General features: G+C 43.3%; 1 protein-coding gene across 9 annotated transcripts in view; it reads right to left on the bottom strand.

The window, feature by feature from the left end:
* The window catches only part of INO80D (INO80 complex subunit D), a 49,319-nt gene extending 36,399 nt beyond the window's left edge, over positions 1 to 12,920 (bottom strand). For 6 of the 9 annotated variants that reach the window (XM_082314346.1, XM_082314339.1, XM_082314343.1 and 3 more), the window contains exons 1-3: positions 11,112 to 11,662; positions 3,190 to 3,285; positions 2,837 to 3,083 (exon numbers count right to left, since the gene is read on the bottom strand). In XM_082314346.1, the coding sequence (XP_082170472.1) occupies positions 2,837 to 3,054 (218 nt within the window). In that variant the 5' untranslated portion in view covers positions 3,055 to 3,083; positions 3,190 to 3,285; positions 11,112 to 11,662. Of the gene's footprint in view, positions 1 to 2,836; positions 3,084 to 3,189; positions 3,286 to 7,663; positions 7,810 to 11,111; positions 11,663 to 12,525 lie in introns of those variants that run through there. The other 3 variants (XM_082314341.1, XM_082314340.1, XM_082314347.1) reach the window with 3 other exon arrangements.

Below are 12,920 nucleotides of genomic sequence, written 5' to 3'. Positions count from 1 at the left end.
GTATCTAATATAGTTTCGTCCCCCTTCCTTACTCAGTGCCAAAGGCACTTACTCTGTGCAGGTGAGGTCGAATGCAGTCAGCACATACAGTAAAAGCGGTGGGTTGATATCCATTAAAACTGTTGTAACATAAAGCACACAAAAGGTGACGGGCTCTGAAGGCTTCAGCTGGACAGTTTCCCACATCACTGGGAGGGCAAGAATCCAGACAGCAAGGTTTTCCACCTACAACTGCATTCTGCTTCCCAGTACATCCCAGACTTGTATCAAGTTCTGTCACTTATTTAAAGGAAGATCCAAATAAACCAGAGAGCACCTTGCATATTAACAAAATATTTAAAGATTCTCTTGAAAGAGGAGAATTAGAGATAAAATGGTGCTTAACCCAGCTAAATTGTGATAACCCTGTACTTAAAAATTAAGTTGAACCTTATTATCTATGTGTGTATTTGGATAAGAAAGAACTAGGAGACGTGTATTCAGAGGAAATACAGATACAGAACCCATGTCTGTATCATCCCGTGTATATTCTTTAAAAAAACAAGATCGTGAATAGAGAAACTAGACTTCAAATAAGGCAATGAAGTCATGCACTATTAATAGATTTAATTTGTAGAATGTTAATGGTTAATAAGAGATCTAATAATATAGCAGCATATTAAACATCTTTGTGGCTGGTAGCATCTCATCTGTCTGGGGTCAAGTGATAATTTTTTTTAATTATCTGTGGACAGACTATGAAGCTTTTGGCATATAATGTGCACATCCTGTTAAGGCATTTTATTTTTTATAACCTTTAAAAGTATATAAGGAGATAGCTGTCAGAGCATCATACAGCCTGCTTCTGATCATGTACAGTTACATGTCTAAAACTGTGACAAAATGACCATCTGACGGTAATTTTGTACACAGAAAATTAAAAGCTATGACTGAAGAACTCAGACATAGCAAACATCTTTATATCGAACGGAGTGTGAAAAAAGTCTCCTAAGAAACAGATACAGGTTTGCCTGCCAAAAAAAAAAAAAAAAAAAAAAAGTTTCGAGCAGGCACAGTCTTATCACTAGCATTCATTAAATTTTATTGTTAAAATTAAACTCTGCCCTGAGAAGCAGTCTTTTAAAATATTCTTTCAAACTATCACATCCTCTCATTTGAAATTAAAAGTTTATTTTCTCCTTCAGACACCTGCTGTCCTCTTCAAGTACTGTAATGTGACACTCGACATGCAATTGAATTATTCTAATATAACATACACCAGATGTCATGACCACACTTCACTTTAACTTGAGAAAAATCAAAAAGAACAAAGTGTGAACTCAATTCAAGGTGTAAAGAAAAATCTCAAATTCCATGGGAACATATGAGACCTAAAAAAGTGTCATTAAGTACTATTATTTCTATTGTTTTTAAGTATGACCCCTGGTAAACAGCAACTCTGGCTCAGTCAGCTCTTGCATCTGAAATTACAGCATACCATTTGGGCTAATAATTTCCATGATCATTTCTATAAGCTTATTTCCAAAGAGCCTCAATTGTACAGTAGCAAAGAAATAGTCACTGACTGTCAAATTACAGCTTAAAGTTATTCATCTTGTGCCATTTGAGCATTTGCCCTACAGCTTTTGACAAACATTCATGTTTTTTTCTCACTTCATCAGTCTCCTCAACTGAAATGGCAGGTGAAGTGCAAGTTAATTTAGAGCACAGTCCAACTGTTGTTTCAGACAAGAGAGGGAGCTGTGAGCTGAGAAGGAAGTTATCTGTAGGGCACAGTGGGAACACTGCTAATAATGCAAAAGGTTAGTGAATGGCAGCTAATAATGTGAAAGGTCAGTGAATAGTGGTTTGATTCTTTTTTGGCATATTTTGTTTATATTTTAGGTTAAAAAAATCATTTCTAACAGAAAAAGCCTCGGATAGTTAACACACACATTAATTAAATACTGTGTTACTGGCAAAACCTGCAATAATGACTCTGAAAAATTAAAGTCATATATACCTGGCAGCCAAGATCAGACAAATTCTGCTACTTCAGCCCAAGCAACACTAATGAGACTAGTGTTCGGGAAGTCTTAAAGAGCAAGGAAGAACGTCCTTGTGGTTACAGTATGGGCTGCAATTCAGGAAATCTGTTTTGAATTCCCAGCTCTCCAACAACTTCAAGCACTATCTCTTGGAAGGCATTTAATACCTGGGCACCTTGGGCATCTTCATTTGGGCAGGGAGGGGGAGTGGAAAGGGGGAAACAAAGAAGAAAGGGACTGGACAGCACTTTCCCAGCTGGCTCATCTGTTATCAAGTAATACTTATTTTATTCCAGTAATACAACACTACAGATCAGTACCAAATCACAAAGACTGAATTGTAATTCTGGATTCGTCCCTATGTGTCACTGCTCCCTAAGCCCAGAAGGTATGCATTTTCAACTGTTCATCCTGAAAAAGTAGATGGAAGTGTGCTTTTGGCACAGCAGGCCAAACAAGCACGCCTTTTTAAGAGCATGGACTGTGAGTGACAAAGCGAATTAATTAGAACAGCAGGTATTGTGTAGCAGGTTTGATCCACAGTTTATAGTGAATTTGAGAAAAGCAATGAACTCTCCCCAAAAACTTCCTTGGGAGTAAGTCACTGCCCACTTTCTGAGTACTTGACTCCCAGAGAAAACAAAATAAAGTTTACTCGTCTTAAAACAAAACCCTCAAAGGAACATCCTGGAATTCAATCCACTCAGGCAAGTTCCTCCCTCATCCTGAAATCAGGCAGCATCTTAAAAGAAAACTCACGCCTATGTCCCAGCCACTTCCCATGTTGCAGACAGGTAACCAGAACTCACCTACGGTCCTCAGATTTGGGGATGGGGTTGGTGCAGCGTTGGCTGTTATACTTGGCCACATATTCACATTGCTTGAAGGGGGCAGTCTTGTCCTCCAGAACGTGTCTGATACAGAAGGCGTAGCCGTTAAGTCGCCTCTGCTTGCACAGTTTGGGGCTATATGAGCACAAGGGCTTATTGTCAACCTCAGAGAAGTGTATGTGTTTGCCTTCATACATCACGTGACTCTATTCCTTGTGAACATCAGCTGAAAGAACCAAAATATTAAGACAAATCACATAAGGAAAAAAAAATGCATTCAATTCTAGATTGTGTGTTTCCTTTTGGCAGGAAAGAGGGACCCAAAACAATACCTGATTTTAAATCTTCTGTACCATATCAATGTTAAGAGAGAGCCCCAAGGATACCACTATCCTGGAATGATGATGAATCAAGATGAAGCAGATTGTCTAAGGAAAATATCAAAAAGGTCAAAGTCAGTCAGAATAAAATAGATATTATTACTGCTTAATAAGTAAGTGGCCAGATGTAGCCACAAAACCTGTGGTTCAGCTAGCATCCAATAAGCCAAATCCACTAGCACAATAGTTTTCAATCAGTAGTCACAGATCTTTGGAAATTGTGAAAGGAAATTATTAGGGGAAAAAAAATTCTACTGCCACCACACTTAAACCTGTTAAACAAAACTCCACTCATCTACCAGAAAGTGATTAGGAGCTACAAGTTGAAAAAGGTTAAGCATCAGATTAGACCACTTGCTTTTGGGAATCAAGTTGAATGATGATTAACTCATTTGATTGCAGAGGTTTTACTTCAAGTATCTTTGCTTACAAAAATGCTGGCGACTACTCTTGCTCTGCAAAATTTTAATTTCATCAGGCAGTGCAAGAAAGCTTTTTTTTTTTAAAAAAAAAAAAAAAAAAAAAAAAGCTTTCTTTACCACACCTGACAAACAGTCTTCAGATCTTGTAGGTGCCCACAGCTTCTGCAAGCATCAATATGCAGTCCTTCCTGAGGTCATCATGGTTCTTCAGAGCTTTTCCTACCTTATTGTACTTATTTTAGGTAAATGCAGGCATTAATAATGTCAGAGGCAGTACTCCCATCAGTGCCAAGAGGGCTGAAACTTCATTTCAGCAAGAGGCTGGGTTTTTTTCCCCCTAAAATAGACTCCTACAGTGCAACAAAATAACAAATCCATGCAATCATAAGGTACTTTTTCATTTCCTAACACTATGGAGTCTTAGGCAATCAACTTTAAAAAAAAAAAAAAAAAGCAGCTTCAAATAAAATTAACAGTACACATATTCTGCAGCTACTCTGCTACACCCAGCTTAGCCTGCAAAAGGCAGCTTTGATTCAGAAAGGTCATCCTGAAGCACTGGAATAAACTCTTTTGAACATGGTATATTCAGTACTCAGTTCAGTTTCATATGTGTTATACACCAAGCAAAGAAATGTACACAGAGGTGATATTCAGGAAATATGTAATAAATTAGAGGCATGTGACAAATGTACAGATTACCACCTCAATCAACTTACTTGTTCCCAAGGCCCGAAATGGCAAGAAATGCAAGGAAGGAGCCTACACACACTTTGCAGGAAAGATGCAGTTTCCTCTTGTGAAGGTACAAGCCTTCACTTCCCACTGTATAAAAGAACCTTAAGAAAATGGCAAGCACGATGGCATTGGGGGATCTAGAAAAGCAACTTTAAGTCACTAGGGAAAAAGAAAACACCCTATCACACCTCTGACAGTAAACTGCATAAACCAGGCCTTTCATTAGCACATATGTAGCTGTAGAAGCAGAAGGACAGAAGACTACTAAAAATTTAAAAACACACTTAAAATTCTTTAAACGGTTGTATATGCACACATGCAGCGTATGCAGCATACAGAATGGAGACATGCGCTACAAAATGTAACTAGCGCAAGTTTAAGCGACCTGATTAATCATTTGACAATAATGAGGATCGTTTCATATTTCCTCTTTATACACATAGTTCCCTTTCCACGCACACATGCAAGCACACACACCCAGGGGCAGGGGCCTCGCACTTTGTTTATACCGGATAGCCACAATGCAAGCACGGACGTCTAATCCAGTCCCAATCACCTTTCCCAATTTCTCTCAATGCATGGAAGCACATGAAAGTACAGAGCACGTACTATATATATTTGAAACTAATCATTGGATTATGACCCTTCACAACACATCAGTCCTAAGAACAAAAAAGTTCATTGTTGGCTGTGACCTTCAAAAACACAGAATGGGAAGAGGGAACTCTCTCTTCTTTAGCGTGCTGAGAACCAAATAACCCTTTCAGACACCTTTGTTAAGGCAGATACTGACATACACTTCAGTATTATCCAGCAACAATGTGAAAGAAAAAAATAAATCCCATGGTGACATGCCCAATATGGGAGTTGTGACCTGGGTTTGGGTCCCATGTGTTTGAGAGACAGCCTCTTCCATTACTACGGCAGAAAAAGTAATCAAATGAGTCTTAACTAATTGCACCTCATACACAGAACGAAGCTGACAAAAAGCCTTTTGCTCTGGAGTTTGTGTCTCTGGATAGTGAACCAAAGCTCATATTTAGTGGCATACTGGACAGGATGAAAGACTTGCAAGAACAACTGCATCTTGCAGTTGGGTGACTCACATGCTGCTCTCTATTTCTTTCTGTTTCATTTACCACCTTCTTTTAAGCTACTACTATGATGCTTTGCAGTGTTTTTGATGGATCAATGACCTTCTCTCTTGCACAACCGAGCAACATTTCTTTTCTGAAGGTTATCAAGGAACAGACCAAAGAAAAAGAGTTCCTCAGAATGGTTCCAAAGTAAACAGCAAGAAACGCATACCTGGTGTGCCTCCGTTAAGCTTCTGTAAAGAAACTGCTCTGCAGTTCCCAGCCACTATAATCCTGGATTTATTCTTGTGCCCCCAGTCTTATTTTTGGATTTAACTCATAATTAAGTCTTATTTTTGCATTTAACTTGACTGTGTCAAGGCATGCGTAGTATTTTACTTCTTACTTGTCTGAAAGATACTGGGCACAAGTACAATGCCATATGAAACATTTAAGCAAAAATACTGACAATAATCCTCAGGGAAACCAATGAGCTTGAACATGAATTTTTGGGTCTATATATACACTAAGAGAAGCTCATGCAAATATAACCATGTTAAAAATCCTGATAGGGGTCAATTAGTGCAACTACAGTGTAACGATCAAAAAGAAAGCTAATATACCTAGCAGCCAATGTTATATAAAAGAAACCCCTACAGCAACGCTCTCAAACTTGCAATTATATCTCTACCGGTAGATTCCTACACAGACTCCCCAAAAGACAGTGGCACTATGTCGATACACTGCCAGGATCAGAGACTGAAGTTGTACTTAATCTAAAAAGAGATTTTTCTTTTTAATTCCATAGCATACTATATATACGCGCGCACACACACACACACACACACATATATATATATAAAATAACAAAGACTTTTAAACCTATTGATTCTGATTTAATCTGATGCAGTATTTTATTTTGAACAAAATATACGGGAGTTCTTAACAGAGCTTTTTGCTGCTACACAGAAAGTAGCACAAGCATGGAATAGGCACATGTCCCTTAACTGAAGAGAACTGAAACTACGCTTAGCTAAATAGTGGGTGGGGGAGAAATTATTTTTGTCCCACAGGATTCAGTAAGAGATGACGGAAACATGGACTTCCCCTGGAAAAATCAAATGCTTAAGCAGCTGTACTTCACTGAGAAAATATCAGGGTACAAAACTTTCTGGAAGCTGTTTTGGGTTTTGCATTTATACTCTACGTTGAAGTTGTAAAAACGTTCAACAGAAACATAATTCATGCCTGCATATGCTCAAACTGGCTTTAGCCACAACCCATAAATGAGAAACCAGAGGCTGCTTCTCGAGGAACCCACATTTTCCTTAAAAAACTCCTTCTAAATAAAAGATTTTGTGTGCCATTGCCAAATGATGTAAGACATGACTGAGGTTTAAAAAAAATCATGTTGGGGATAAGGTGAATATAAAATGGTCATATACCATATCACATGATATTAGCACTAGGGGTACTTGATGAAGCTAGTAAGAGATTGACTCAGAACACAATAAAGAAGTACTTCTTCATTTTTACTACTCACAGGTAGTGAGCTGCTGGAACTTGCTGTCACAGGAGGCTATGGAAGCAGACAGTATCATCAGGTTCAAAAAGATAATAGAAAAGTAGGTTCAAAAAGATAATAGAAAAGTTCATAGACAATGGGGAAATAAGTGATGTACCTCCTGGCATGCCTAGTTTAACAAATATGGACATTGGAGGAGTAAGAGGAGAAAACACTAAAAAGTAGCTGGGTTTTCATGCTCTTCCTAAACAGCATCACTTATTCCTACTGCCCAAGACAGAACACTAGGTTGGATCGACCCCTGATCTGACCAGCAGGGTATTTCTTAGGTTCTTATGAGGTTACCACTAACATTTGATAATACATTCATTTCTCCTCTTCTCCCATTTTTTTATTCCCGAGAAGCTGACTGGAAGAAAATCTCCTCCCTCTGGCAAAAGCCCTATCTGGACATCTGAAGAGCAACAAACTTAGCAACCCAGCAAGGCTTTATAGGAAGGACAGGCGGGACACAGAGCAAAGCCACACTCTGCAACATCATCGTTTAGAGCAGAGCTACTTGTCCTGCTGAGTGCAGCCACTGGTGGTCCGTAAGACAACAGAAGGTGGCTTCTAAGTGATTGTAAAAAGAGAAATGAAAGAATTAAATACACACAGGTACGCACCTGCGCAACCATCAGTACCTGCCGTCAGGCATAGGAAGAAGCCAGCTCCCAGCTGCTTTTAGTATTGGCAAGCAGGCATAATCAGTTCCCTTGCAGCGCACATCAGCTCCAAGACAACAAAGCTGTAGCTCTGCACTCCACATACCCTCTCCCAAAACAGTTGAACAGTCCTTCAGAGAGGCTGGGAAACAGTGTAGCAGCAAACTTTGGCGGGGAATCTTTGCTAGACCATACCGAGTATCAGCATTATGTCATACAGAAATTTGGTACCTGACATCATCATCTGTAGTCTACAGAGAAGTTAATGGCCTAGTCACTATTAGAAAGCCCAAAGCATTATAGCCCCAAAACTCAATCGGTAATTTTGAGAAAACACCGTGCTGAAAATATTAGACTATTTTAAATCATGTGGATTGGATACATTCTTAAACGTATGCTCAGAACTTGACATTCAAGGTATGTAAGACCCTTTTAGGCAATGGAATCCCCAAATGCATTGTAAATTGCAAGGCAATTATATGCTGGTGGTTAAAAGATGTATAATTAAGAGGACTGAGCTCAGAGCTTCACACATTGCATCCAAACAAAAGCCACGATTAAAGAGGTCTTAACTGTGTTGTTTTGCACTTGCTAATACTAGCGCAGGTTTCATGTTAAATTGCTTGGTGTGTTCATGACATCTCACAGACAAGGTACAATCATCTACATATGCTTCCAAAACCATCAGCTTGGGGCCAGAAGCGGAACATGGATCTCCAAAAACCTCAGCTTTTCCACAGACACAAATAGCATAAATAGTAGGTTTGTCGATTCCTCAACTTGACCGAAAAAGAACAATTCCCTGCGCTAACACTGTCTGTCCCTTTCACTGAGATTAACAGTAAATACATAGATTTTAAGATGTAAGGGCAACACGGAATTTCATCCACTCAGAGATGAACAGAGACCATAAAAATCATTGCAGAGACACACGCATTTAAAGCTACCTTACAGTAAAAACTTTCAGTCAGTATTAGTAAAATCTATATTATTAGAGAGAAAGCAAAGACATTTCTTTTTTCTATTTCAGACTAAGAGACTTTAGGCAACTAGTACCTCTCTGTGAAGTGCTCTGTTCTATCAAGAGAAGCTGCACCACATCTAATTGTGGTCAACATCAACACCACAAAGTTGTAACTTCTGTCCCCATTCTGTGATCTAACCATAACTTTGGCTTAGTTCTGGTCATTTAACAGCTCAATTCTCTACCACGCTCAGCTACCAAACCAAGCCTGCTGTCATTCCGGAAACAAGAGACTTTTTGTTGGTAAAAGCATCCAAATTGAGGCAGAAAACACTGGGAAGCAACCAAGGTCAACTACAAGAGTTCCTGTAGGGAACACTTTTATTAACTAGAGCACAACCCTTACTCAAGATGACCTCTGAAGAGCCCCGCACAAGTCAAGGTACTGCACACACATGCAAGTATCCTGACAGATCAAGGCACGTAACATGTTAAGATCTTACTAGACATTTTCAGTTACCACCTGGAATCATATTTTGGACTACTTTTTTTCATATGTTAAAATCTACCTAGGAAGATACAATAAGCAAAATCGTCCTTATTCTGCCTTTTCAGAAAGCTTATTGCTTCAACTCTGCAAAAAGGCAGTTTACATTACATAAGGATGTCCAATAGCATATTTTAGGCAATACTGGTAATATAGATTATGCTTCAGAATATAATGCAATAAATACAGAATTAAATTTAAGTATTATTCCTAGTAATAATAATGGCTAGAGAACTTACAGACTTGTAAAAACTTTCAATCAACAGCAGAAAACATAACTAAGAGGAGAGAAAATAATTCTTTTTGTTCCAAAACTGAACAGGTTCTTCTTTTTGTTTTCCTACACAAAATGAACTTAAGCAGAAATTTTAATATCAGCTGATTCACTCCTCTGATAAATAGTACCATAAAGAAAATATGACAAAGGCAGTCCAAAGCCTAAAAAACAACAAACATTTAAGACTCCAGGAATTTGAGAAACTTCAAAGGACTTCTAGAGAGAAAAGATGTTAAGTAGGAAGATTTGTAACTGTTGCTATAGAGCACATTCCTATAGATTTCAATAAAATAATTTCCTAAACATGGCTATTCCTGACCTAAGGTTCAAGACAGGCTCCGTATCTTTGGAAGTCTTTTGAACAGGGATTTCTCTATTTGAGCAGAAGGTCTCAGGCCCCAGTCCTGCAATCACATCCTCACAGGCAGATTCTCGTGCTTGCACAGAAGCACACTTATTTCAGTGTGGCTATAAACAGGCCCAAGTTTTGCCAGGGTGAGTGAGGCTGCAGAAAGGCGGCCTTCAGATGCAGCAACAAATGGAACATTTAGGCCACTGCAACATCGCAGAAATGCACTTTAAAACGTTATCTAAAATATCAAAACCATGATCCTGAGAGAAAGCAGAGACTAAACATACCATAGCATACCCTGCACCTGTACTTGAACGAAAAAAAGGCTGCAAGTCCAAGCCTTTTATTTATTCAAATAACGGATAACCTGCTCTTGCATATGAGGTTAAACAAAATACCTTAGTCTTATTTTCAGTCCCAGTGCTGCAAAGACAAACAAGCTTATTTTCACACAATACAGGAATATCATTCTTGCTTCACTGGGAATACTCAATAAATAAAATAAAGCAGTAGAGCTCCTCACAGAGCAGCCTTTTAGCAGTTATAACCTATCAAAGTTTCAATATGGTATTACAATAAATTTGTACCTCCTGAGGATTTACCATACTGTGAGAACATGGTACGTGCAACTCTGTAGGACCAGGCCTTACGTACAAATTCATTCACTCAGCATAAAAACATTGAAACATCGAGATAACTCCCACTAAGTAAATTTTGGGTTGCTTTCTGTAGATAATTTAGCTTTACAATTAATACAGCTTGTCTGATGTATATATGTGTTACAAACAAATCACATAAAAGGCTGAAGATGGCTGCGAAAATGTCACCAGGTTGTAAGTGACAGCTTCATACAAAACACAAGCGCTCCGGTTCATCAATCAGCAGCGGTACCTGGTGGGTACGGCCTTAGCGTGAAACACTGCCAGCACAGGGGTGCCCACAGGAGAGGGTACTCGACTACAGGAGAATGATGCGTTGCCCTAAATTTGCCAGTTTTCTTTTTACGTCTACCAATCCTCAAAAATTGGGAACAGCCTTAAAATAAACCTTCGTCGTATGTTGTTAAGTAACAAAGTTAGAACTAACTATAGACCTTCATATTTTAATCAGATGGTATAATATAAGGCTTTAAGGTAAGCATTACTGTCATTTCCAAAATTCATTTGAGGTTACCTGTACAAAGCCATTAGCATTTTGAGCTAAAAGACACATTAAGGAACACTTGACCAAAACTAGAACCTCCCGCATTAGAAACCAGAGCTATTTCACCTGTGCAGGGTGAAGCACGTTGGTGGGTTTTCCAGTGGACTCGCTTCACAACTACCAGGCGTTCTTTTTCCTGAAAAAAAGGATCCTTTCATTTTCAGTCCTGGGGAGCAGCGGCACCTCACAGGGACCCCCCACCCCGGCAGAACCCCGGCCCGCGGGGACAGCTAGGGTCCCCCAGCGGGGACATGAGAGGGGGCCAGGGCACAAGTCCGCGGACGGCCCTTGCTGTGTAAGGGCCGCTGAGGCGATCCCTTCCCCCGGCTGCGGGCTGTTGCCCCTGTCCCACTGATGCCAACCAGTCCTGGGACAGCGGGGGTGGCTGAGGGACCCCAGCCCAGGCCCCGGTGGGGCTGAGGTGGCTGCCAGCCCCGGCACATGGCGGGGCGCGAAGGCGAGGCCGAGGCAGCCCCTCGCTCCTGTCCCTTGCTCCCATCTTCGGGGGCCGGTCCGGGGCCCCCATTTGCTGGCAGCTTACGGGGGATGGGGGGGCACTCTGACGGCCTCCCCACACCCCCAAAACCGTCCCCCCACCCCCTCCCAAAAAGTTGTGAGGCGACTCAGCCCGCCGCCGGCCCGGTCGAGGAGGGACACCGGCGGGGGGGAAGGGGGGGACGGGACGGACGGGGGGGGGTCGCGGCCGCGTCCCGGGGCGCCCCCGCCCCGCCGGCCCCGTCCCCACGGCCGCGGGCGCGGGGCGGGCGGCGGCGGCGAGGGGGGGAAGCACCCTAAAAACGCCGCGAAACTTTCCAGGCCGCGGCCGGCGCGGCCCCGCACGCCCCGCGGGACCGGCACCGCCTCCGCCGCGGCGGCCCCGGACCGGGCTGGGGGAGGGGGCGCCCCCCCCCCCCCCCGGCCACCGCCACCACCGCTCATTAAAAGTCATTTCGGCAAATTAATGCCGCCCCCAGCCCCCCCGTCCCGCGGCCCCCCTCGCCCCGCCGCCCCGCGCGGGGGGGGCGGTGGGGGGGGGAGCGGCCCCGGCCGAGGCGCCCCCGCCGCCTCCCCCCAGCCGCCAAGCTCCGGCGGCGGCGGGGCTCGGCCCGCTTTGGGCCCGGGGCCCGGCGCGGGGGGCCCGGCGGGGCGGGGAACGGAGCTGCCGGGCCGCGCCGCGCTGAGGCCTAGCGCCCCCCCGCCCCCGTTCCCCCCGCTGCCCTTCACCTCCCGGGCAAAGGCGCCGCGGCGCCGCGCCCCGACCCTCCCGCTGGGCCCCGGCGACCGTCTCACCCCCCTTCGGCGCTCGTCTCGGCGCCCGAAAGCCTCAAAAACCCCCCCCGCTCCCCTCACCCCCCGCTGCGGCCTACACCGCCCCGGCCGATCCCCGGCCTCGCGTAGCCCGCCTCCCCGCCCGCCCTGCACCCTTCGCACCGCCTGCCGCGCTACGCGAGCCCGGGGATGCAGGCCGGGCCTGGCTTACCTTTCCAGCTGCTTTTTTTTTCTCCTCTCTCTCCTCTCCCCCCTTTCCCTCTGTTGGGCTGACAGATCAGAGTTTCCTCCCCAGCAGAGGGACTGGGAATGGGCTCGGGCTCTGTGCTGTGGAGCTGCTGCCCCCCTGGCTCTTAGAAGATCCTGCTTTTTGTGGGGAGGAAGCTTTGGGGGCTCTTTATTATTTTAAAACTACAAAGTGCTCAGAGGGTAGGTGATTATTAAGGGGAATCCCTGAATATATTCTCCAGCAAAGAAGGCAGGGCTGCTGGGGCTGCTCAAGAAGAGAGCCAGCAGCCTCCTACAGCACCACTACAGGCACTGAAAGGACATAACATCAGAGAGCGGCTCCTCTGCCCTCCAAAACAACAACTTTCCTACCATCTT

This window comes from Platalea leucorodia (genome assembly GCF_965183815.1).
Source record: "Platalea leucorodia genome assembly, chromosome: 5".
NCBI lineage: Eukaryota > Metazoa > Chordata > Aves > Pelecaniformes > Threskiornithidae > Platalea > Platalea leucorodia.
This window is presented reverse-complemented; position numbering and strand designations above follow the sequence as displayed.